At 52.5% G+C, this 26,908-nt stretch overlaps 1 protein-coding gene across 2 annotated transcripts; it reads right to left on the bottom strand.

Moving 5' to 3' along the window:
• Positions 1–646: 646 nt before the first annotated feature.
• TRMT44 (tRNA methyltransferase 44 homolog) lies at positions 647–24,981 on the bottom strand. 2 transcript variants are annotated; one of them, XM_025999333.2, is made up of 11 exons: positions 24,339–24,981; positions 22,572–22,686; positions 19,801–20,020; positions 17,999–18,067; positions 17,148–17,255; positions 15,810–15,881; positions 13,045–13,151; positions 11,991–12,174; positions 9,459–9,870; positions 7,101–7,217; positions 647–1,621 (listed from the first exon to the last, which is right to left on the bottom strand). In XM_025999333.2, exons 1-11 carry the CDS (start codon positions 24,958–24,960, stop codon positions 1,389–1,391), a joined length of 2,259 nt encoding a protein of 752 aa, XP_025855118.2. In that variant the 5' UTR covers positions 24,961–24,981; the 3' UTR covers positions 647–1,388. The 2 variants fall into 2 exon arrangements, with proteins under 2 accessions (XP_025855118.2, XP_025855125.2); XM_025999340.2 differs by having other exon boundaries at positions 7,101–7,199.
• Positions 24,982–26,908: the final 1,927 nt, after the last annotated feature.

The following is a 26,908-nucleotide window of genomic DNA, read 5'->3' as shown; positions in this document are numbered from 1 at the left end:
TTCTCCTTCAAGACAAGGGGAAGGGAGTCTGATCCCAAGGCAGAGAGGCCAGGGGGCTTGTCTTGATGGGTATCATCCCAGTCACGCCATGGAAACCTCAGCTCACTGGTGTCGTACTGATGAAGACACCTGATCTCTGTAGCTGAGGTCAGAGGCGAGGAGACTACAGGCCCAGCACGGGCTAACCCAGCTCAGGGCCACCACAGGACCCAGGCCTTTCTCTTTCTGCTCAGCCAGCCACAGACTCCTACACCAGGCATCCCCCGCAAAAGTGGCAGCAGGGGCTCCGCAGCAGGCCCCTCACACCTTGCTGGCCAGAGCTACTCCATCTGTACAGGCCAATCGTGGCCCAAGTGGCACACTGCAGCCACTTGCCCCAGCTGGGACTTCGTCCCCAGAGCCTCCTGTGAGGGAGAGGTTCAGGGGTGGGAAAAACCATGTCCAGCACATGGGGCTAGGCAGGCAGGCACACTCCCCAGACCCCACTTCACCAGCTCAGCCGGCCCTGGAGGATGGGCAGAAACGATGCTATGCCAAGCTGCAATGCCTCTCAGGAAAAGGAGTGAGTTCATTCTTGGTGCCCCAAAAGAAGACTGCACCACAGAAAGGTCACCAGGGTAAGCGGCAAATGAAGGGCATGACAATGTACATTGACGGGACCTTTTAGTAAAACTGTAAAAATAATTTTAAACAGAAACACATAGGATATTTTTTCCAGAATCAAAAGAACTGCTAACAGTACTTCTGGGGAGATGATCTAGTAGGGAGGGGCGGGGGACGGGGAGTGCTTTCTGTATCATTTAGATTTTCTGGCTTTGTTGTGTATCACTTAGGATTCTTTTCCACCTCACCTAAAGTGACCTAGGTAAAGAGATTATGGGTGTTTTGTTCTCTGAACTAAAAATAACCTGCACACAAAAGTGTGACAGCTTTTACAAAATACCAGTCTAGTGATTAGCACCCAGAGCAGCTGGGTTTCCAGTACAGCCAGGATTTGGTGGCACCAGCTGCGCTCCTGCAGGCAGGGTAAGTCAGCTATCACACACTGAGGCAAGCAGGACAGAGGCAGGCCCCCTACAGGGGCCAGGTGGTCCAGGCACTTTTGCCACCTTCATCACAATGAGATGCTACCAAGAACTCCTGTACTCTTCCTGGAATAAAGATCCCGAATGCAAGTGTGACCTCATTTACAACACAGAGCCTACACTCTGACAGGGCTGGTGGCGGGAGGAATTTCAGCTTCCGTCCTGTCTGGTGTTCATATAATGAACGAGTCACGTCATGGGAGCAATCTGGAAGAAGTTACCCCAACCAGCGGTGTCTGCACTTGTCAGAGGAGCTGAGCGCTGGGCCCCCACACCAGGCTCTGCTTACAGGGTGGGAGCAGCTCACAGAATCTGCTTCTTCTTCTTGGGGGCCCGGGGTGGCCGAAGCTCCGCAGGCCCATGGGCAAACGGGCAGCTGTCTGAAGGCAGAACACAACCGTCAGGGTGGTGACTGAAAAACCAGCAGATGCGGGTTTTGAAAGCTTCTGAGAACAGTCTCCGCTTTGCTTCCGGGTGCTGCTGCCTCTGTAGCTGCTCTTCTCTCCAGTCACGAATGTGAACTCGTCCATTCAGAACTGTGGTTTGGAACAAAGAGAAGACATGGCTCAGGCGTTATTCTCCAAGTCCACCCACTCATAGAGCTGGAGAAGCCCCGACTCTGGGGCAGCAGCACCCAGCTGGATGGAGACAAGGGCAGAGACCTCAATCACGACTGCACTGCCCTGACAACCCGACACCTCAGTCCCTTCATGCCAGAAGGGTGGGCTCTGGGGGAGGCAGAGTGGGAGCCTCAGCCTGGTGGGAGGGAGGCCGGCGGGGCAGGCAGGGAGCAGGGTGGAGGTGTGCCAGGGCCAGGAGCCCTGAAGGGCCAGCGTCAGGGGCCGTAAGGAGGCACACGTTGGACCCCAGGACGGAGGTCAAGAACCAAAGGTCTTGCTGACAAGACCGTGGACAAGTGGCTGCAGCCGTACCATGATGGGCCTGTGGGAAACAACGCTGAGAGCCTGGGAGACCCCGGCATTAAGACCTGCATGGACTTGGGTACAGCTGTAGAAGCTGCAGTGGCGCCTGTCCTGGGGAACCTCACCTTTGCATCGAAGAGAAACAAGCACAGGTCCTTTCTGGGCAGGCCAAGAGGAGGGTTTACTGTCTCTCGACCCCCAGCCAGAGCCCCCAAACACAAGCAGTGGGCAGGGAGTACAGCAGTCCCGTCAGCCCTGGGGATGATGCAGGACATGGGGACTAGGGAGTAGGGCCCCAGCAGCAGACTGGGCCCTCCACCAAGCTGCCTCCTGAGACGGTAGACCCTACTGGGGCTGAGACGTCCCCCAGGCTTTCACCTGGCCATTTGATCCCCAGAAGCCAGCAACTCCTCGGATATGTGGCCAAAGCAGCCAAATCCATCCTGGTTTTCCCTGGAAGCTGTAAAACCACCCGGAGACAGACCGGCTCGGGGAGAAATAAAGGAAGCTTATTGAAGAAATCTGGCTCTCTAACTTCTGACGAGAACTTGAAAGCAATGAATTAAAGCTTGGATTTGTTTTCAAATGGGCTCGTGTCATGGCAATAACGAGATTGTTTGTCTCTGGAGACTGCCGCCTAGTAAACATTTCCCTTTCAATTAGAGGAGCTGCAGAGAGGCGCCTGATGCACGGAGGGCCACAATGGAGGGATTCATCATCACAGGAGGTCAGGAGGCACCTACTAACGGCCTGGCACAACTGTCACCCTCCTCGGAGCCGGCCTCCTGCACTGCTCCCCACAAGGCTGACGCCAAGCTTCCTCAGTCTGATAGCTCAGGTCAGGGAAATATCACTGGGCTCCACTGGACGTTCCTGCGGCAGGATGACATGGCCTTGAAGTGTGTCTCAGAAGAGTCCCGAGGAGAGACACCCACCAGATGACCAGGGTGTGCTCTTCAAAAAGGCAGGGAACCCTTGCCCCGCCCAAAGGCCTGGACATGTTCAAGAGAAACCCAGGGGAGAGGGAGCCTCCCACAAAAGCCTCCAAGAGGCCCCCCTCCTGGAGGGCAGGCTGGCTGGCAGCAGGCCCTCCACAGTGGTCTCGAGTTAAGAGGGCACCTCACCACATGTCTGGAGCGGTAACTACAGGGTCAGGGGAAAGGGGGCCTGGGCACCAATGACACAGGATTGGCCGTGGCAGGGGGCGGTGACACGCTCCCACACACCTCCAGGTTCCAGGGCAGCTCCCATCCTGGGTAGGCCCGTGCTGGGACCTGAGGACATAACACTCCAGCTCTACACACTCCAGCCCACTCATGGGTCAGGCCACCCAGTGGACTCTCCCCAGTGGGAATATGCTCCTGATTCTAAAATGGAATCACAGGAACCATATATATTCTACCAAAGTTCACTTATCTGGTATTTCTCCTTCCTCACTCCCGCAGACTTGCTCAACATAGCACACAAAACCTGCTGGTCCGTTCCCCTCCCAATTCTGACAGCATATGAAACCTTGACCAAAGCACTCTGAGGAACAGCCTGTAAACTGTTCCAGGAAATCATGAGGGATAATTCACCAGAACAGTGCCCCGTGCTCAGGTTCTGGTCAGATGTGACTTGGGCTGCCAGTCCAGCCTCTCCATCTAGAGACTCTGGGCAAGTCCCCATCCCTCAGCTGTGGCCACATGTTCCCCATGGCTGGCATAGGCAATGAAAGCACTGCGGGTACAGACCCTGGGCCAGGCACCCCCACCGGAACCTCCCAGCCCCTGACCACAGCTTGCACAGGACCTTGCACTGGCCCGGAGAAGGGACTCAGTGCTGGCGGAACTGAGGGTATCCAAAATCGATTTTCCCTCCTCCGCCCTATAAACATGAGCAGAGACTAGCTGCTCTAGAGTAAAACACACTCAGAGGTAGGAGCAGCCTCAGAGCATAGTTTTTGCATGACTACAGCAGAATGTTTACTCAGAGCTCAGGCCCCAAGCCGCCTACTCAGAAGTTTCCAAAAATAAATGTGCCCCCCCACCCCATGTGAACTGCACAGAAAAGCAATCACATACATGCATATTTATAATGGAAAAAAAAAAAAAAGATACAATTTTGTGAAGTCAACCAAAAAAACATGCTGGGGAAAAAAGAGCAGCCCTTCTGGACTGCAATGAGTATTTGAACTGACCGAGGCCTTGTGAACCGGAGAGCAGATCCCAGGCAGCCGTGCTGGAGCTCAACGGGAGCAGGAACTGCCAATTCAGGAAGGCTGCCCACCTCCCAGCTTCACACCCCAGTGGAGGGCCTGCCTGCCTAGGCCCCGGCTCCTGCAACCGCCCCAAACCTGGAGATGCCAGTTCTGCTCACAGGGCTCAGGGCCATTCCAGGCACTTACCCAGCAAAACCAGGTTTAAATGAAAACAAAATCTAACTCCACAAGGGCCACTGGGCCGCCCAAAGCCACTGCCAGTGTGCATATTCAAGCTCTCCCATGCACATGCAGGGCTGTGCACACCCAAGCTCTCCTGTCTCACATGCACACAGGGTCAGGGAAGAAGTGACAGCACCCAACTCTCTTTGCTTTATAGGCTGGGAGTGGACAGATACACTTCCAGACACTGTGGCCACCTGCCCTGAGGCACTGTCCAACCACTCTCCTCAGGAGCTGCACAAGGGTAGGGGTGGGGGGACGGGCCCAAGTCCTGGGGCTCAGATAACTGCCAGCATCCCTAGACAAGGCCTGTGGGCTCCCCGTCCTCCTGTGTTGGGTTTTGCTCACAGGTGGCATCTCAGGGGTTGGGGACTCTGGGATGCAATGGTCTCCCTGTGAGGAGGGGTCTGGGAAGTGCGCCCTCCTCACTGGGCTGCTCCTCTGTCTTATCCTGTGACACAGGCTAAGCAACAAAGCAGTGGGCTCTGGGCTGCCAAGCAAGGCCTGGCCCCACCCGCAGGGAGCTCAGGGTCTCGTGGAGGCAGCGATGTGACCAAATGCAGGCAGCCGAGAGACAGCAGCACATGCAGACCCCGGGGACCCAGAGAGGCAGATGGAATGCTGTTTATGAAAGGTGTGCAGGCTGTGGTCTAGCACTATGGCTACACTACCAGCAGGGCTGGGGCACTGGGATGGGGGCAGGAGCCAGCAGGTAGCCTTGCAGGACAGGAAAGAGCATCAGGAGTGGAACATAAGCCAAAGGGCCATGTGGGGGAGCTGGGGGGCTGGGGGGGGGGGCTGCAAGGCAGACAGACAGCAGGCAATGGGCTCCAAGTGTGGCTCCTGAGGCAAGCAAGCGAGCAGCACGACCTCACAGGAGCCCGACTCAGCAGGTGAAGGGTGGGTCCAGGGGCAGGTCCGCAGCCCCTGCCAGCCTGGTCTCCTAGAGACCCCACGTTCTTAGCACATCTTTATGCACCACCAGCCAGAACCACCATGGTGCACACTGAAATATCATCTGCACCCTTACACTCGCCCTGCCTCTGCCTCCCAGAAAGAAGAGGTGCTCGGCACTGGTCCACAGCTGGCCTTCATCGGACACCTCCCAGTGGAAACAGAATAAAATGTGTTCCCACATGCTAAGTCCTAAGGAGTCAGATGCTGCGCTGTGGGGGGATTTGACAGGGCCCTGCACTTGACCCTGGAGGCCCCCGACACAGCAGAGAACAGGCATACAGTGACCCCCGCAGCTGGACTGGAAGTCAGTCACATGGGTGCCACCACTCCCCTGCCATCACACAGACCCAAACCTCCTCACAGCCACAGGGGGACTGCAGGCCAGCCACCTGCCTCCCCCTCCCCTCACTCCTCATGCCCCAATCCCAGTCCTCCCCAACTCAGACCCATCACGAATGCTGTTCCTCTTCCTCTTTACCAAGTCCCAGCCCAGATGTCATTTCCCAAGTCTGGCCGTCCCAACCCCTTCCTGGGATGAGGGCAGATCTCCTTGCACATCATGACTTGGGTGGGAACATGCCTATGGCACTACAGTGATGCCAGATGCCACCATCTTTAAAGCCATTTGCTGAAGTCTTAGGGGTGAAAAAGCTAGTGGGCTGGGATGTGCTCTAAAACACTTCCACAAAGAAAAGGAGGAAAAAGCTTCATCTTGAAGCAAGTATGACAAATTACCAACCATCTGGACGACAGGTGTGTGCTTAAAAACTCTAAATAAAGGAACTTCTTTAACCCCAGGTACCCCTGTAAACACTGGTTCTGTGTCTCCCTCCCTATAAGCCCCAGGAGGGCAGGGACGGACGAAGGGAATGAGCACAGGTTCCTGGGCCGCTCTACCTCCTGGCAGTCCTGGAAGCCCGAGCGTCAGTGCAGGAAGGGCATGAGAGTTGCGCTCCCAAGGGCCCAGTGCACGCATGCAGGGGAGGGGAGTGGACAGGCATCGGGGCTCCCTCCTCTAACTGCCCAGGGCCCAGATGTGAGCTCACGTTGCTTCCAGTCTGCAGACAGCCAAGAGCCCAAGCAAATAACAAACCCCCACCAAGAAAGTCCTCCAGCAACACCCAGCCAGCAGGCTTTCAGACTTGCTCTTCCTTCCATGTGAGGCATAAGCATATCCAGGACAGGGGTAAGGCCAGGCCCAGGGGTACCAGGCCTGATGGGGCTAGAAAGGACCGGAGAAGAGGTGTGGGCAATGTTCCCTCCTGGTAGAAGATGCTCACAAGGCAGAAGCAGGATAGGGGGCACTCTATCCTCCCCCCCCCCCCCCACTTTTTGAAAAGTGTAAATCTCCTTGAAAGCAAACTTCACTTAGGGACACCTGGGTGGTCAGTTGGTTAAGTGACTTGTGGTTTCAGCTCAGGTTAGGATCTCAGGATCCTGGGATCGAGCCCAGAGTCAGGCTCTGTGCTCGGCAGGAAGCCTGCTGGAGAGTCTCCCTCTCCCTCTGCCCTCACCCCTGCTCTCTTGCTCATGTTCTCGCTCTAAAATAAATAAATTTTTTAAAAAAATTAAAAATAAAGCAAACTTCACTTGACAGAGAAAGCAGGGAGCAGTGATTCCAGAATCTGTGGGGAAGAACATTCTGACATGGGAAGGTGGAACGTGTCACCCAGCTCTGAAGGAGGAGCACATTTCAAGGCCCGATCCCCTTACCTTCAAACACCTGATGGTTGTTTCTGAGCAGTGTCTGTAGGCCTCCACACTCCCGCTTCAACCTCTGCAGTGTCTCTGGGCCCAGCTCACTGGCCACTTCTGTCAAGGAGAGGCTTCCTGAAACCCGGGTTTCCCCAACAACAACAATGTAAAGGCCGTTAAGAGACTGTCCAACAAGCCCACCCACTGCTTGGCCCAGGGACCAGTTCTCGTCCAGCCAACCCCAGTCTCTCACGCACGTCAGCAGGGCAGGCCGTGAGATTTACCTGCACTCTGAGCGAGCCCATACCACACAGCACCTAGCTGGAACCGCAGGGGCCAAGCCAGCACCATCTGGGATGCCAGGGACTTTGCATCTGCCAGGCCCCACGCCTGGGGGCTCACTTATGCCCACCCAGCGACTCTGTAGGCCAGCTGAGACGCCCCTGCCTCCCAGATACAGACTCTAGAGGCCCAGCCCCAGACCCCCAGGGAGCAGCCACCCTGTGGCTGGGATTCCATCTACCAAGCCTAGCTGACCTTCAGGATACACCTCTCAGCTGCCCCCACCATGTTCCAAGAGCAAGCAGCACATCTAAGGAAAAGGCTAAAACCGGCCCAGACAGCCGTCCTTGCCCCTCCCGGTCTGGCCCCACACAAGTCCCTGGACGCTGGTGCTCACACACACAGCTCTGCACTGCGACTTCCCAGGTGCTCATCCTCTGTCGTGTGTGTGTTGACTCAGTCGTGAGGGCAGGGACCACCTCCTCCTGCCCTGTGCTCCCTCACCCATGCCTTGCAGAGGGAAGACCCCTGGACTGAGATCATTGAGGTCCTGGGGACAGACCCACCCATACATTATATAAGGGCAGGTTTCAGACGGGTCACTAAATTCCAGCAACCAAAAGGTAGGAAGACCACCTGAGGGCAGGAGCCTGTGGGCACATGTCCACCACACGAGAGCACCTCCGGCCAGCTCCGGGGCAACAAGACCCATGTGGGGAGGATGGCACCCCCGCTCTGCAGATGTTTCTCATGGGTGAGCAGGCCTGACACCTGAGACCTAATGATCAGAGCCACTCACATCTACATCTGAGCCTAGAAGACCTGGTCTACCCCACTGCAAGAAAAGTTCTGTCCCAGGCACAGGCAAGCCCCTCCTGAGCTCAATCATTCCTGTGGTCTGAAGGTCAAACTCCACATTCTCAGACGCCCTCAAACGACTCTGAGGCGCCTGCTCACCTGCTGTGGGCTCCTTGGCACTCGAGGCCCCATTGGAAATCCCCCTCAGCTTGCCTTCCTCTCCACTTGGGCCCCACCTCAGCAGGAAGTGGGGTGCCAACCCACAGGGCAGCCCATGGTGCCTCAGGGTTGGTGCCCAGTTACACGGATGGTCAGGCACCTGGAGTTGGGGGCTCTGGCCAGCGCTGCCCCTACATCCCTGGAGAGCCCCCACCTCCATCAGACACCACCAGCATCGGGTAATTTGCAGAGAAGGGGAGATGCTCCACAGCACTCCCGCGTGGCAAGTGCACAAGGCTATGGAGGCTCAGGACAGACAGTATCATGGGTGGGGGAGGCCAGGCTTGCCGCCTCCTCCTTGGCCCCCCACTCACAGGGCCAGCCATGCAGCAGCCTTTGACAGGCTGAGAGAGGGCTCCCCTAGACCCCCCAATGACCCCAAAACCCCAGGCAAGTCTCTGGCACTGCCCAGCACAGCCAGCTCCACAGCGCCCTCTGGTGTCGCCAGTCAACATCTCAGCCGGGAGTGGAGGCAGGGAAGAAACCAGCTGGGGCCCAGCAAGCCGCCTGAGACTGGACACTGGTCAGAAGCAGGAACAGTCCACACTTTGGCCCCCATCTCTCTTGAACACCACTGATTTCAGCACATTACTCATTCTATGAGAACAATCAGATATAATGTTCTTCTGTTTATCATGGCTGAGTTTCGCGCTTTGGCGATTCCACAAGATCAGACCACATCTCCGTGTTGCCTTACATTCAAGGGGACAGAGCACCTTTCTGACTTTCAGGACCCTGTTTCCAGTTTGAATAATTCAATCCTACTATGAAATGAAAACAAGTGTCTCCACACCCTGAAGCCTGAACATTTCTGTAAAGGCTAATTAAATGTGTGAACACTACCCCTCTGCCCTCAGTGCCTTCCTCTAAGAGAAATGGAGTCCTGCATACTAATGGGAACCACAAGGAAAATTTTAAACAATTAGCATATAAGTGGCCTATTCATCACTGACGTCGCTTTAAAATATACATAATTAGAACCACAACACAATTTTTAGTCAGTCCTAAGGGAGCACCAAGCCACTGCCTGAAAGCCAGCAGGCATGCAGGCGGCCGCAGCTGGGGTCGGGGGCCTACCTCCTCGGTTCCAGGCCTTCGAGCTGCCGCTGGAAGCATCTCCTATGCTTATCTGCTCCTCTCTGTCCAACAGCATATGTGCCACTTGCAAGACCACTTGGTCAATAAAATCTCGAGGGAGGGTGGCACAGTTCCTCAGGCGCTCAACTTTTTCTCTAGGTTGAAATCCAGACAGCCAGAGTTCATCAGCCGGGGCCTCTGCCCCTCCCTCGGCAGCCCCAACGTCCAGGGCCCGGTGCCCGTTGGGGTGACCCTCATGTCCCACAGCAGCCCGGGGTGGAAGAGAGGCAGGCGTCTCGCTGGGTGGGCTGGCAAGGTGGCCCCGCCTGCTGTTAATATACTGGGTTCTCTGCTTATCCATGGAAACTTCTCTAGCAGGTGAGTATGTTCTGGATTTCCCAATGAGACAAACCTGCTTGTGAAAAAAAAAGCAAGAGTATTTTACCAGGTTCCTATAGCATTTCAATGTTTGCCATTTAATTCTCTTCTTCTGCAGCACACATTAAAGTTTTAGGCATTTATGGGATGGGATGCCTGGGTGGCTCAGTGGTTGTGCATCTGCCTCCGGCCCAGGGTGTGATCCTGGAGACCCGGGATCGAGTCCCATTGGGCTCCCTGCATGGAGCCTGCTTCTCCCTCTGCCTGTGTCTCTGCCTCTCTCTCTCTCTCTCTCTCTCATGAATAAATAAAATCTTTTAAAATAAATAAATAAAGTTTTAGGCATTTATCACAAAAGAAAAGCTTATTTTAAAAACCAATAAAAACATCCAAAATAAACCAAGAGCAAAAGCCCACAAAGAAACTCCTGGCTCAGACTTTCAAAGCCCTAACACACATATACAAATCACAAGTCCATAGTTACTGAGCTTACGGCCATGCCTGTTCTGAACATTCTACATGTGAGAGGCTCCATTTGACCCTCACGTGCAGACACTGACAGTAACACTGAGCTCTCAAAATGAGATGTCCTCCTATCAACCTTGCCAGAGCGAGGGAGGCAGGAGTACCTAGCAAAGCACTCAGTACAGCATGGATGCTCATTCCATGCTCTTTTCTTCTTTGTACATCCAGCTGAAAGCTGCCGCACAGGAGTCCCCAGGGCAAGTGAGGCCAGTCCAGCGACACTGCTCCAGGCACAGCATCTCTGGACTTCCTACAAGAGGAGGAGCTACAAAGCCAGGTTAGAGACAACAAAAGAAAGCAACTCTAATTATATCAGAGCCACTCTTACTAGTCTCCAGCCCTGCCACCTGATGCATGCATGATCCTCGGCAGGTAACTCAACCTCTCTGTGTGCGAACAAGCATGCCAGGTGTCATCAGCCCTCACTGGATAGCTGCTATGTGTGCACATCTGCTCTTACATTTGTACTCCAAACCACCGAGTTACAAGAAAGCTGAGGCTCAGAGTGATTAAGGACTGGTACATGCTCTCTAACAAGACAACAGAAAGACAAGTGCAAAAAACCCAAACTGCGAGATCCTTGAACCTACTCACATGACCCAAAGCCTAGCAGTTCCCAGACTCAATTCCAACTTTAGTAGAATGACTTGCCAACGTGAGCGCACTTAGGGAGAATGACATCATGGCTCTGAAGCAGAGTCCTAAAGGAAGCTTTCAAAGTGACTTGAGCAGTGACCACACGGGCAGCAATGACATACTGGAGGCCACGTGGGCCCCACTCACCACCACTAAGCACCTACAATGAAGGTGCCATTTTTTATCTTTTCCTCGCTGGACAGACAAGTACACAGGTGTGGCTCACAATGTGCCCAAGAATTCACTGCCAGCAGGTGGCAGAGCTGAGAGTTCACCTCACACCTTAGACCCTTTTTGCCATGTCAAGCAATGAAGTTAATAATTTGGATACGATGGTTTTTTTTTTTGTTTTGCTGTTCAAAGCAGTGGCTCACTGACAGCCACTGAGTCTGAGAAGAGGAAGCTATCAGAAACTATCATAAATCGACGGCAGTACTTCTCATGGCTCAGAGGGTGAGTGGGAATGCCACCAAGCCTGCCCTGACCACCTGGCAGGGTCACACAGGGTACTCCTGCTGTTTTCACAGACTGTGTAAGGGCCAAGATCTGCCTGGGCCAGGTACATTTTAGGTCAATCTGAATTAATGAAGCATGTGACGAGAAAACAGGAATCATTCTGAACCAAACTTCAATTCCAACCAATCACTGAGGAACCCAAGTAGTCAGAACGGAGGGCAGGCAGAGCCACAGACAGCCCTCAGGCCACCACTACACAAGTCAGGCTGACACCTGGTATGGGCAGGTCCTCGAGGGCCATGTGCACTTTCTGGGAAGGAAATGAAGACTCCCTGAGGGTCCTGCAAAGCTGCTATGGGTGTGGAGAAGGCAGTGCCAGGGGCTGTGGAGGCTGAACGAGCCCTCTGCACCCCACCAGGGGCCGGGATGCCGAGATCCACACAGGCTCCTTCTGGATCCCACACACTTTCCAACAGCACAGCATCACCTGTGGTTCTGAGACACTGGCCCTGAGCCAGCAACTCACTGAGGACGCACCCTTTTGGTGGAGGGAATGCGAAGGCAGTCCTCCTCAACGTGAAACCCGCAGGCCAGCCCCACTTCTGTGATGAAATCAAGGTACTCCCGGTACTGAGTCTTCCTGCTCTGCCTCCGGGAGTATTTTCCAATGAAGTCAAAGAAGCAGCAGGGGAGGACAAAGAAGCGGCAGCCGTAGGAAGACCTTCAAAAGCAATCCACAAAAACCAAAAGGAAATTTAGCAGAAAGCTGTATGGCTAACATGTATCTGGGTAAAATACATGTGTATTGCTGGCTGACAATGTCTTCTGGGTGACAAAATAGTCGGAGCTCTCCCTAATTCAATTTCTAGAAACAGTGCAGCATGGCATACTTTCCCCATGAAATACGAAGTGAATTACTTCTATAAAACACTTGCTCCACTGCAGTTGCTCTTGTCAACTAAAACCCACTTCCTGAAATACCTGAGATTTCGGCTGTGAGTGAGGCACCTGGGAGGCGGGCCCAGCCAGGATGAACACCTGCTCCCTGACCCACATTCATTCTCCAAGAGCTAAGACAGCTCAAAAGACCATGGATGAAGAGCCATAGCCACGAAATATTTGGGGGCAGCAACGTAACCTGAATCTCTGTGACATCTCCTCCTGACCTAGAAGCGCTGCCACATGTCTAGCCCCTGGGCTGAGAAATAAATACTGCTGCAAGTATCTCTATGTTGAGAGATTTTTCCTTTGAAGACCAACCCTCCTGTTGCCAGAAAAAAGCTTTCAAAATATGACAGGTCTCTCAATACCGGATATAAATATATTGCAGAAGTGATCAGTTTTCATCAGCACATTCAATAGAAGAATAACGTGAATCACATTTGTGATCTTTTCAGCCACGTTTTATATAAAACAGGCAGAATTTAACCCTGACCCGATATACTCTGCAGATTATCATTTCAGCAATCTGAACTAGCTATGTCCCCAGTGTTCAACAGCCACAGCAGCTAGTTTTGGACAGTGAGATTTAGGCACCAAAACATTCTGCTCCCCCCTACCAGCCGCCCTGCCGGCTGGGCTATCTGCTCACCTGGCTGCAATGACAGGTATCCATGGTGTCAATTCATCGGAATGGTTACCAATTAACCAATCAACGTCAGGGAACAAGGTCTTATCATTTGGTGTGATTGCATCTTCCTAAAAGAAAAGCATGCAACGAGACCACATGTTGGTTCAGTAAAGCAGCACACAGCTATGAGGCTAGGCCCTGCAGAATCCCAGCTTGCTGGGGTGGTCGTCTCAGCCCCTCGGGTCGTCGTGGGTTCTGGGCAGGCCCCTGAATGTATGGTCTGCGTCTGCCCCAGAGGGTGTGAAATACAGCAGCTTTTAGTGTCATCACTAAAGACACTAACAATGCTCTGAGTGCTAATCTCTTGTTGATCCTTACAAACGTGCTTCTCTACACAAACACACAAAGAAGCTACAGGAGTAGGACAGAGCAAGTTTCCACACTGGCAGGACATCGGAGCCAGACAGGGCCTCAGGAGCAAGTGAGTGGAACACAAGTGGGTCTGAGGTTAAGTGTGCCACATAATGCATCACATAACCTCACGTCTGTCAACCTATGTGATGAAGCACACCTGTGAAGGGACGAGGTAGGCTGAGGCAGGAGCAGTTTACATATAGAAGGAGAAATCTTTGCTATTGCACAATCTTTTGTAAACAGACACCAAGTAAAAACCCACTCCACAGGCAGGTTAGCCATTCTGACAATTTCTGTAATTAAGCCGCAGATAGCTGGATTTTACAATTTAGAACTTTACATCGACCCTACTCCTACATGACACCCTACTCTTCCTGCTAAGCAGCAGGCCATCACACATGATTGCAGTCGGACCCCAACACTGTCAGTGAGAACTGGGAAGACAGAGAAAAGATACTATACAGCCGCTCGAGACCCTCCAAACTTTAAAGCTGAAGAGCCAACACCCATGGGAAGTGAGCACAGCTGCTTTCCTAGCTCAAAACACACCAGGAAGACAGTCTGACAACACTCACTTTCAAGGCCCTTCCTTAGAACAACAAAACTATGAGTCTTTCACAGACATGATATATACAAAGTGGAATTTGAACTCTACCATCCTTCCGTTTTTGTTTTTTGTTTTTTGTTTTTGTAATCTTTCCGGTTCTTAAATAAGCATCTGGGCTTCTACTTACAGTGAAAACAGTACTGCTCAACTGGTATGGATAGAATTTAACAGCAGGAAAAAACAGACCTTATTGTTCTCTATCTCCACCCAGTCTAGATTTAAAGTTGCCTATTTTCCTTTACATGGCCTGCATGAATAGAAATGTAATTTACAGCTGCTGTAATTTAGCAGTCTTATAATCAAATGACGATTTTGAAAGAAGCTGTAAACTTGTCCTCGGCTTTTGACCGTGTGGATAAAGAAAACGAGCCCATAGTTTGCCACTCCCTTCCACTAATCTTTTTTATTTTTTACAATGTCATTCTCTACCTTCAAAAAAAATGAGGCAGAAAATATGCAAATGGTCTCAAAGTTCTATTTAAAGATGAAATGGCACAGCTGAGCATTATTTCACAGGAGCGGCAGGCCAAGCGCGGGGCAAAAGAGCAAGTGTGGACAGCTGCGAGCTTCTGGGCACATCATGCTCTTCTGATTTCTGTGCACCCTCCACAGTGACGAGTGAATGCGTGAGAAGTCTCATCAGCTCTCTGGCCACTGGGGATGAGAATCTGTGTCCCAGTCACATCCTGCATTTAACTCCAGGACTAAGGTCTTGAGGTAACCAGGGCGGTGGAGCACAGCTGGGCAGTGGGAGGGACCTAGTGTGGAGACCCTCCTATGGAGCCCTCTGCTGGCCAGCTCAGAGGCCTCGACCAGACACCGACACAGCAACACTGGACGCGGGACCTGATGGGGAATGCTGCTCAGGTGGCCGGTCACCTTCTCCCTTAGGGAGACACTCCTCTCTGACTGGGACCAGGACAAGTGAGCTCCTTCTGAGCAAGACTGTAGGGACCTGGGTTCACTGTGGCTCCACAGTCATAGGCTCCAGAGACAAATGTGCAGTCTAGCTCCACAGGGCATCGGCACACCTGAGACCCAGCCCCAGCCCAGGTGCATTTTACCTTCCTTCCCTGGACTCTTCAGCACCTGCCTTCTTGCTAGGAGGCCCTCCTGGCTACTCTACATACATAGCAAGACCTGGTGCCCCAGCGGCCCCCTCACCCTCCCCTGCCCTGCTCAGGTGTTCATCCCTCTCAGCAAGTACCACACCTGACACCCCGCACCCACTCTTTCTGGGGGTGTCCCCCACCCCCATGAAGGCAGGAGCCTTTCATTACTGTTGAACTGCCAGCACCTGAAAACACCTGACAAATTGAAGGCACTCAAAAATTTGGTAAATATGTAAATCTCTACTTTTTCTCCTGTATTTTGGATGCATCTCTTAAAGCATTCAAAACTCTTCCTGAAAGTGTATTTGAAGTAAAACCTTTCTGAAAACCATTATGACAATATCATCAAAAACTTCTAAAGTTTGGCCTATGACAGATTTTTTTTAAGTGGACTAAGACTGACAAACAAAGATTTATGTAATGAACTTGTCATCTGAACACAGTCAAGAACATGAGGCGAGCCAAGAGGATAACCTCACTGTCATCGTGTGCTGTATGTGTGTGCCCTGCCCTCTTAGGGGCCATGGGCGTGACAGGATACCAACCTGGCACTGTGTCAGGACCAGTGAATACACGAGGCACCTGTCACACTCGTTAGAACTGCCACTATGAGACAACCATGCTGAGATCAAACAAAAAAACAAGGCCAGTACCTCTAAGCAAGTCTGTGGTCCATACATGTCCCAGATTTTTCTTCTTCGTACATCAATCCCCCTGCCTGGATGCTAAAATAATTTCAGAAACCGAAGGTTAACGCTGGTACGTATAATAAATTAGCAAGAACAAATTAAACTCTACAGAGATTGCCACCAGTGTGAAGTGCAAGAGACCTTTTACACTCACGGATGGCACTCATGGTATCTCAGCGCTGGAAACATTCATGCCCCTGCAAGGCATGGGTAAGAACCTGCAGTCCGCAAAGGTCACCCACCAGGAGCCTTCACGATGGGAAAATGGAGGCAAGGTATGAGAACATGTCCGAGGACAGTGGCCCAGGAGACGCACATGGAAACAGAGCCTGTCTCATGGCCCGGAGTCCAGTCCAGACCCCAGCACATCTGCCCCTCCAACTTGAAACAGACAAGGCCCATCCGCTGTGGCTGCATCTCAGCCAGTACGCTGTGCCCGTATCTGAGGGCTCTCACAGGGCAGCCAGGCTCATTTCCAAGTTGGGAGGAGGGGAGGGGTGGACAAGGTACCCGGTCCTCCTTACCTACCAGCCTACAGGCCACCACCTGATGTGCTGATGCCCCAGAGACAACTTGTTTACAGGTATTACTGTCATAAACTCATTTTTTAATAAAGCAATTCAAAAGTACATTCTGATGATCCCATTTCAAGTTCCTATAGCTGTGGACAGGACATCTCTCCCACAGGGCAGAATGCTACAGGAAGAAATCAGCCGGGGTCACCATGATGGAGCACGAAGCTACTAAGCTCCAGCTAGCTCAGCCAGGTGACAATGACAGCATCCTCCACGGGAAGGCTGGACACTGGCCCAAAGCATCGGCCCAGGGAGCTTGGAGCTCATGCTTACACTAAACTGCCCTGAGCAGCAGTGGCTATTCTCAGCACATCCTGCCTTGACTTCACAGATCGAAAAATGGTGCACAAACCAGTGTCATAAGCTTATATCATAGTGTAAGTATCCTCCGAGCTGGGCGTCCAGCTTCTGGAGGGCAGAACCTACTGCCTCTTATTCCCCTTCCAGTGCCCTGACATGCCACATTCCCCAGAGAAGCACCTGACAGCAACCACGGCTGTACTGGGTAAAGTCTGTCATCCACAGGCGCAGCCCCTGCAAGCCCAAGAGCCCTGTTCTATCTCCTCTCTCCCAGCCACATGGGCTGTCTGTGCTCCTTGGTCACCAGTCCAACACCCAGGCAGACTCTGGATCCAGCTCATATCAGAAAACCACCTCAAGGGCCCTTGTGCTGGACTGGAAGACACTCTGGAAAAGGAATTAGAAATGGCCACAGATGTACATTTACCCCTTCAGTGCTCAGGATGTGGACCAGGAGACCGTTACCACATCCTAAGTCAACAAAGGACTGTTTGGCTGTCAAGCCCCGCTCCTCTCGCTCCTCTTCCCATAAAACCTAGGTTTAAAAAAAAAAAAAAAAATCAGTCCTGATCACTCCTTCCAAGAATAATTCAGATACAAATTCTACACGGGTTACAAATAACATTTCCAGAAAGGGTAGGACAGGCTTCATCTGTGGCCCTGGTTCTACAGAGCCAACCTACAGGTGAGCAGAGGGAGCTGCCCTTGCCTGCTACTGCAGGGGCATCGAAGCTTCCTCCTCCCATTGACAGTCTACATGAAAGTGATCCCCTCTGGGCAAGAGCTCTACAGATGACTGCTGGTTTCCTCATGGCTTCTCTCTGTTCTTCAAGGACATATACTTTAATAGTCAAAGCAAAGTATGCTATTTCTAAAAAGGCTATGAGAATTACAGATGAAAAGAAATTAGAAATTATCTGGTCTAAACATTTTTTTAGATAAGAAAGTCACGACTATTAAGGCACACCCAAATTTCGAGGTTGGCAAACTAGCTAAGGAAGGACCCAGGACTGGAGGGGTCCCATCAGCAGCGTGAGCCACCCAGCGCCTCCGTGGTTACGATGAGGCAGGGAAGCCCCAGCTAAGCTGGAGCTTCATGACACAGGTTTATTCCTCACTCACACCAAGCCCAACTACTATACATGTTACCAAACTAGCAACAGAACCAGAAACACGCTAAGTGATGGACTTGGTAAATGTTGTTCCCCACTGGTAGCAGCTGAGGGTAGCAACCTTCCCCCACTGCAGAGGAGCTTAAATGACCGGACATACTCTTACCAGCAGGTAGGCAGCAAGAGCCACATCTTCGTACACAAACTTTTCTGGATCAGTTACTTCAGGCCATACCTAGAAAGTGTTCCAGAGTGCATGTAATTATAACTCCATCACTCTGCCTAATGTCACTATCCCCGGTAGCCATACAGCACATGAGACTTCTCAGGCGGGAAAATTTTAAAAACAAGCTCATTCCAAAGGCAAACATTTATGATCACTTTCATACAATAGACCAGTGGCATAAAGACACACAAAACTTTTACCATCTATGCCTATAGATGGCATAGGACACATCAAAAACAATGCTGTCCAAAGCAAGATTTTGCAACAAAAATGACATGTAAGACATTTAGATGAAGCAACTGTACCATCATAGGAAAATGCTCAGCTCTCCTGTCCCCATCACTTATTCAGATGAGGGAAACGAACAAGAAAACCTGGACGAGGAGAGCAAAAGGGTCACAAGGCCAGTGCACCAGACCTCTGGTCTGCTGGTGCCTGGCTGTCACCTGTCAGGAGCAGCACTCAGCAGGTGGTCCTCATCTCCCTATGTGTAAAGGGAGAAAGCCTTAGCTGCCACACAGGACAACAGCAGGTATCCTGAAAGCTGCACAACATGGGCTGCCAAGCGTGACAGCTCACTATCTACATCACTGACATGCACGACGGAATCTAGCAACAGAGGACAAACCCATGACAAGGTGACACGTTCAGATTTCCATTTCTAGTCACAAGGGATTAGACAGGTCAGATGGTCTCACTAGGCCAATTTCAAAGGCTGAAATAATAGATGAAGTCCCTTCCTGAAGGAACTGAATAGTCAATAAGATAATGAAGGCCTCTCAGGCCAGGATCTGGAAGGGAAGGGGCCCCCAGCTTAGGTCAGCCAGGCCTAGGAGCCACACACTTCAGCAAGAGTGAAAGGTCACTGTCTCCAGCCTATGAACTTTGAGGTGCTCTGTTACATAATGATAGGTAAGTGATTTAAAAAACAAACAAACAAACAAAACACATATGGGTACCTTGGGATCTCAGTCAATTGAGCGTCTGACTCTTGATTTCGGCTCAGGTCATGATCTCAGGATCCTAGGATCAAGCCCTGCATTGGGCTCCATGCGAAGCATAGAGCCTGCTTAAGATTCTCTCCCTCCCTCCAAAAACAAACAAAACACACACACACACACACACACACACACACACACACACACACACACGAAGAAATGACAAATCATAGTTCCCTCCAGAAAGAGGGCTATACACTTGGAAGAGTACAAAAGAAGTTCAGCCACATTAGGAAAGCTTTATTTCTTACTCTGGTTGTGAGCATAGAGGTTTGCTGTTACTGTCTCTACATCCTAAACATAGTTAAGGACATATGAAATTTATCTTCTTTCTGGAAGTACACACTTTTGTATTTAATTTTTCATATATTTTCTTTAAGCGTCCTTAAGTTTATATAAGGAAATGTGACAATTTTTTAACTAATATCCAACTACTTTCAATTAAATATTTCCCTTTATTTGCTTGGAAAAAAATTAGCAATGTGCAAAAAAAAAATTCCTTTTCTGTAACACATCTGTTGACATTTTTGCTGTCTGCATCTCTATGTTGAAATACAACCTACAAAAAAAAAAAAAAAAAGAAATACAACCTACAACACAGGCCCTCAGTAGCTATACGTTAACTTGTTGTCTGTGTCTGCAGAAACCAGGATGTTTACTGAAAAAATGATTTCACCTGGCATAGTTTGGCCAATGTCACCTCATCTAAATGAGGGGAATTACAAATGTCTTCCCCAGGGTTACCTTGACCATGTCTTTATACTTCTCCTTGAGCATCTGGTAAGTCTTGCTGTATTTGATGATGGAAATGAGGGACAGGGTGCTTTTAAATCCGCTCTTCTTGCTGTCCACAGACCACCTGGCCAGCCTGGCCAGCAGCTCTTCTCCCAGCCAGCTGGGTCTGGGATAAACAATGCCATCTGAATGCCATCTTTCTGGACAGAAAATTAAAATAGATATAAACCTTTAAAAATAAGAGAAATATGAATAAGCAGAGCTAGTTTCAATTCTTATTTTAACATTTACCAAGAGAAGAGAGCACATGTTAAGACAGCTATAATTACAAAATATTTGACCTGAAGCCCAACAACTAGCTGTAGAACTTTCATCAAATAGAGAAAAACACATTTTTTAAAAGCAGAAAGAATTCCCTTACAAACACTGTTAAAAACACACTTACCCATCCTATGAAGCCCATTAGGAGGATGGACAAATAACAAAGCTCCTCTTACTGTCTGCTTCACGCACTGACTAGCCAGCTTCTGAACATCTAAGGATTTCTCTAAATTCTGTTTTCATATATTTTCACACGTGCAACTCAAATGTGACTATACCGGCTCACCAAATACTCCCCAGGCAGAAAGTGGAGCACTTGGCCTCAAAGCTAAGGACACGCAAAATCCCTGTGCAGCTCACAGGTTCAGTTCTGTGTGTATCTCCTGCCCCCACAGCTCCTGTCCGCTGTCACCTGCTCAGCACCAGATGCACAGCAGGCCCTCACAGTCTGTGTGATGAACATGCAAATAAAACCTCACCCCACAGGCCCAGATCACAACACACTATCTGAGGACACAATTCAGGTGGCACAATAAGCGGAGAGGATCCAGACTGTCAGGTGGAGAAAAGAGGCTACAAAAAAGGTGGCATTCATCATCGGCCCTAAGAGCAAGTGGAAGCACAGCAGCTGGGTGAGGGGGCAGAGTAAGTGGTCATGCACTCTGGCAAGAGCTAGGACAGTCAGGTTTTTTGTCTCCATGTACATCAGAGGCACATAGCTCCCCCTGAGTAACAGGCACTGACTCTCCACTGAGAGGCGCACCCAGGCGGGTCATGATGTGGGAAGAGTCCAGGAAGGACTCGGACTGCTCCCCTTCCCAGTCCCTTCACCTGGGAAGCTCTCCAGCCAGGGCTGGCATCCCTGTCAAGCCCTTCCTGTGCTCTCCCCAGGCCTTGTGCCCTTCTCCCAGGTGTTCCCAGAGTCCCCACAGCCTCCTTCCTCATCCACTCTGGGCTCATCCAGGATGCCCCCTCCTCAGAGGCATTTCCCAGCCACTCTGCATATACCTGACACAACACTGCCTTAGCTAACAAAGAGACGTGGGAACACAGACACATCTTACCTGTTGTACTTTGTACCACCTGGTGGTAGAGTATATACTTATGTATCATGCCACTCTGCCCAGTGCCAAGAGCATGGCAGGGTGGGCGCACACCACCACTGCCGCAGACGACAGGAGCCAACCAGGAGCACTATGCACTACAGCAGTGGCCTGGCCAACCCCATTAAACTTGTGCTTAGCATCTGGCCCAAGTGCCCAAAGGGACAGCTGCCTGGTCAGCAAAGACAGGAAACACCAACCTGGAAAGATGGGGAGCCGGCAGCTGAGTCCAAGCCCTCAGGAAATCAGCAAAGAATGTGACCACCACGCGTGGAATGTACTGCACCCTGCTACGGCCGTGCCACACTGGGAGCTCTCACAGCGGACCCAACAGATGCCTTCAGTGCCCACTTACCAGCTCTGTGATCAGCACCCCCAGGTGACCACCACAGGAGACACACTTTCCCCAAGGTGCCTGCTCCCAGTCCCCAGTTTCCAACAACACACCAAGGAAAGAGTCTGGGGCTGGATCTCTTGGGCAGTCTCTTGACAATTCTAAGAGGATTCACCCAGGCCCTAAGTATTCCCATCAAGCTTCTATGCCTGCAACAGGTCCCTACAAAGCCTAGGCTCCTCCTCAGAGGTTCAAGAATTATTAAACCCATCGCAGGGATGGGGAGACTGAGGGTCACAAAGATGACATACCCAAGGTCACAGTGTTAGTGGGCAAATCAGGCTCTTTCCACTGTACTCCTCTGCTTTATACAAACCCATGTGCCAACAAGCCCAGCCTGCTTACACAGACACAATCCCCAAGCCTGTTCTGGAAAGTACAGACCAGATATGGCTCTCAGAAAAACATCAGCAGCAAAGTGATAAGTGATTTTACCCCTCCTCTGACTTTTCCATTTAAAAAATACCAAATGGAAGTAAACCAAATTTCACACTTGCTGTACAGGCCCAAAAGCCACATGAACTAGGGGGCCTACTGATCTGCCACTTTCATGATAAGCACCACTGAATACCCACATTATCTGAAACCACGTGAGCCTCAACAGGAAATAAAAAAGGAAGCTATTCCTGCTCCCCATTCCCAAGCTGTAAGAAAGAATATAATAAAAAGATTTGCAATTACTTAAATTCAGCTACACCTAGGTGCTATTCATCATCCCAGCTGCGTGGAATGTAAAGAATACAGACTCCGGCCAGGCTGGGATCACCCACACACAGGCCGGGTGCCCACAGGAACAAAGACACGTCATGGAGACACCAACTAGAAACAGGAAACACATTCTCACACACCTCAGCTGCCGAAGGGCACCTTTGGTTCTTCAACGACCCTGATTCTTGCAGCTACCTAGATGAGCAACTGATACCACACAGCACTGGAGGAGGAGTCCAGTTTTTAGCTCTTACCATTCTTCTCTGCTCTGACTGAGCCGGATTTGATACACGTTGCTTGTCTCAACCTTTAAATTCCCTCTGTCGTCTTCTTCCAAAGGTAAAAATGTTACTGTTCCATTGAGGACATCTGGGGAACAAAGAGGGATAATCAATGAAAACTGCTTACTTAGTTCAGCATTTTATCAGACCCAATGTTAAAGATAGTAAAGACTCAGCCTGACTTTGCTCTCCCAAGGCTTTCCCCGTTCTCTTTACCACGGCATCCAGGAAGATAAATATGCTTTTACATCCTATCCACTGCTGCAAACCAAGCTCACAGGGTGCCAGGCACGCGGCAGACACGTTCAGCAGGAGCCAGCAGGAGCCGAGAGGAGAGAGCAGTCCTAAAACCAGCACTCCTTATAGAGGGAGGAGCACTGTCTCTCCTCGCCAGAGAAGCCAATCTGGGAATGCAGATGTCTACATCTGAAGGCCTCGGGGAACCTGACTCACCAACCTCTGTCTGGCAGAGGGGAGATGTAAAAGGTGACCAAACCCAGACAAAAGCTGGAGGAGCTCCTAAAGTAGTCTGGACGACGACAGGATCAGGGAGGGCCTCCCGGCAGAGGGGACACCTGGGAAGAGTCTTGCAGGGGACACAGAGGCAGACAGTACTGGGAAGTGGGGGTGGGAGGGAACACACCTACCAGTGACTTGACATTGCCGCATGTGCTGCAGCAGCCTCCCCAAGGTGTTCATGCCCTAATACCCACAACCCAAGAGTATGCTGTGTGACAAGGCAAAAATGGACTTTGCAGATGTGAGGGGGCCACAGGCCTCAGGAAAGAGTGCTCTGGATTAGGCAGGTGGGCTCAGGCCAGTCACAGGGGCCCTGAACAGCTGACAACTTGCTCCAGCTGGAGACAGCAGAGGAAGCTGCAAGTGTGAGAAGGACTGGACATCACAGCTGGCTCTGGGACTCAAGAGCCCGAGGGAGCCTTCCACCAGGTCCTCCAGGAGCGGGCCTTCCACTAGCCTCTTCATCTGCTAAACTCTTATCCATCATTCGACATCTGGTGCTCCTTCACCTCCTCCCTCAGGCATTCCAGACACTCTCCCCCAACGATGACCCCATTCTCTGTACTAGAAATGCACATTTCTACATGTCCCCTCAAAAACCAGCAAAAACCAAAACAAAACAAAACAAAAAAACAACTAAACCTCCCTAGGACTTTACAAAGGTATTGACATAGTGAGTATGGTTAGTGCCTTTTCACTGCCCTGAGGTTCAAAGGACAGTTTTTAATCAAACTGCATCTTGTGCGGAAGATTCTCTCCCTCACCAAACTGGGGCCAGGCTCTCTGGGCCCTGTCTCAACCGGGCTTCAACTTGGCTGGTGTTTGAGTAAAGACTCAAACACCGACAGTCTCTAAGAGCTCAGGCTGCATCCCTAGAACGACCGGGGCCCTCAAGGCTGCGGGACAGTCCCAGCCCTGCCCTAACCCTAGGGTGGGCCCCTGTGGGGCGGGGGGCGGGAGGGGCAGCCCGACTTCCAGGAGCGCGAGCAGGAAGCCGCAAGGGGTCACCAGGGCCGCACACCCCCGTTTGGTAGATTCTGGCCTCCCCCACTCTACCGAGCCCGCCCCACTTCTCTCCCCCTCCCTCTGCCTTTCGGCCGCCCCGGCTCCTCTGCACAAATCCAAGCGGAGACTCTTCTCCCCATCGCAATAACGTATTTGTATTTAAAACCCTCTCCTCGCGGCTGTCCCCGACGCCCGTGACCGTCAGATCGCTCCTACCTCGCACGACCATTTCCCTCCTGGGAACGGCAAGCGGGCAGCGCGGGCCTGTCTTCGGGAGCACGGTTCTGAGAACGAGGTCCAGCTCGCGGGGCGCCCCTGGCTGCGATCCCACCGGGGACCCGGCGAGGAAGGCCAGCACCTCCGGGCCGCCGCCGGCGAGGCTTCGAGAGCAAGCGTCCCAGGCGGACTCCAGATCCCAGGCCGGGAAATCCGCGTCCCCCGCCCCCGGCTCGCGGGGCTGCCCGGGGGCCCCTGCGAGCCGAGGCGCGGCGGCGGCGTCCCCGCGCTCCTCCCCTCGCCGGCGCCGGGCCTCCTCGGGGCTGCGCCCCGCCGCGCCCAGGTCGGGGCCCGAGCTCGGCCCGGGACCCAGGGCCCCATCCGGGGGGCGCGGACCCGGGGCGGCCGCGGCCCGCTCCTCCTGCTCCCGGCCGGCGTTGGGCCGCTGGCCGCAGCCCTCCGCCCGCGGCTCAGCAACACTCCGCCGGGCCTCCAGGCGGACGCCACACAGCCGCTTGTTGGCCACCTGCGGCCTCTCCAGCCACACGGCCACCGCCGCCCAGAAGCCCCCGGGGAGCAGCGCACCCGGGTCGCGCACGGCCGCCCGGCCCACCTCCGCCATGGCCCGCCAGCCCCCGGCGCTCCGCGGCTACGGGGCGCGGTGATGACGCACGGGGCGGCGCGGCTCGTGACGTAGGGGGCGGGGCGAGGGCGGGGCGAGGGCGGGGCGAGGGCGGGGCGAGGGCGGGGCGAGGGCGGGGCGAGGGCGGGGCGAGGGCGGACGGGGAGCTCGCTTGCTCTCCGGGCCGTCCCGCGGCGGTGCTGCCCGCCGGGGCGAGTTCCCGCTGCGCTCGGAGGACGGCGCTGGCGGCGGCCTGTGCACGCTGCGTTGGGCTCCCCCGGCCCCGGGGTCCTGTGGCGGGTGCGGGTGCGGGTGGCCGGCGGGGGTCTGGCTCCTCCCCGCTGCCCGTGGGCCTGCTGTCCGAGCGCTCCGGGCCCCTGCGCGTCCCCTCCAGGTGGGGCCCCGCCTGCAGCACAGCCCGCAGAGTCTGTGCTAGGCCGAAAACCCCGGGGACTCATCCTCTAGGTGCCCGGGTCGCTCCGCGGGGGGCTTTAGTCGCTCGCTGGAGGGTCTGTGCGGAGTCGAGAGGAAGCGAGCCCTAGCTCGAGGCTAGGTCGGGCAGAGCGATCTGTCGGAGAGAAGGCACGCGCCGGCCTCCACGTGGGGAGACCTCACCGGGTGATGTTCACGCCCTCCCTCGGCCTTGGACCTCGAGGGTCTATGCTGTCTGCGCTGTCAAACATGAACAGTAAAGAGCCAGTGATTTTACTGGCAAATTGAGTTTATTCGGGGATGACGGAGAAATAGCAGTTCGGAGGTGCAAGCTACAGTGTAAGGCAAGTTGGAGGGATGAAGGAAAGGTCAGCTTATATTAGGTTTTTAGGAGGAAATTGGAGAGGGGTGTTTTAACTTAAACAGAAGTTCTGGGGAGAAGAATAGAAGTTTGAGGTTAGCCAGTTTCTCATTGGCTGCAAGCCCCCTTAGGGCACTGTTGCTGGGGTGGGGAGAGAGGGATCATCCTTCTGTTTCTTAAAAGTAAGATTTACATCTTACTATGTGAAAAAATGTCCTCTCTTGTCCCTAATAATTCTTTCTACTGGTGATGTAAGTACTCTCCCTTCAGGGCTTCCCAAGGGAAGCCTGTGCTTTTTTTTTTTTTTAATTTAAATTTATTTATTAATTATTTAATAAATTATTTATTTATTTATTATTTAAATTTATTTATCCATGACAGACACACAGAGATGCAGAGAGAGAGGCAGAGACACAGACAGAGGGAGAAGCAGGCTCCATGCAGGGAGCGTGACCTGGGACTCAGTCCCGGGTCTCCAGGATCACGCCCTGGGCTGAAGGTGGCACTAAACCGCTGAGCCACCCGGGCTGCCCCCAACTCTTATTTATGTATTTGACAGACAGAGATGGAGGGGCAGAGGGAGACAATCCCAGGGAACTGGTTCCAGGGATCAATCTCACAACCTGAGCTGAAATCAAGAGTCGTATGCTCCATGGACTGAGCCACCCAGGCACTCTGCTCCTCCCGAATCCATTTTCACTGAGGCTTGCTTTCTTCCTTTCTTTCCTGGGGGCTGCTATAACAGATCACCACAAACTAGGAGGTTTAAAACAACAGGAATTCAATCTCTCACACTTCTGGAGGCTCTGAAAGAGAACACTTCTTGCCTCTCCCGCAATTTCTGCTGGTTGCCAGCAATTGCTAGAATTCCTGGACTGCAGCCACCTAACTCTGCCTCCGTGGTCACACAGCCTGCTCCTCCGCTTTCTCCATGTCTCTTCTCCAAAGACCCTATTTCCAAATAAGGCCACAGGTACAGTGGGTTAGGATTTTGACCTGCTTTCTGGGGGGAGGGGGGGCAGAATTCAACCCCCAGCTCTGTCCACGGGGGCATAGTCTAGTTGGAACAGCCAAAAGATGAGTCATTACAAATCTCACCAATTGCTAACATGGGGGGTGGGGCTGAACCAAGCATGTAGAATAAAGAGCTGAATA

The sequence above is a fragment of the Vulpes vulpes genome, chromosome 14 (genome assembly GCF_048418805.1).
Source record: "Vulpes vulpes isolate BD-2025 chromosome 14, VulVul3, whole genome shotgun sequence".
In the NCBI taxonomy this organism is placed as follows: Eukaryota; Metazoa; Chordata; class Mammalia; order Carnivora; family Canidae; genus Vulpes; species Vulpes vulpes.
This window is presented reverse-complemented; position numbering and strand designations above follow the sequence as displayed.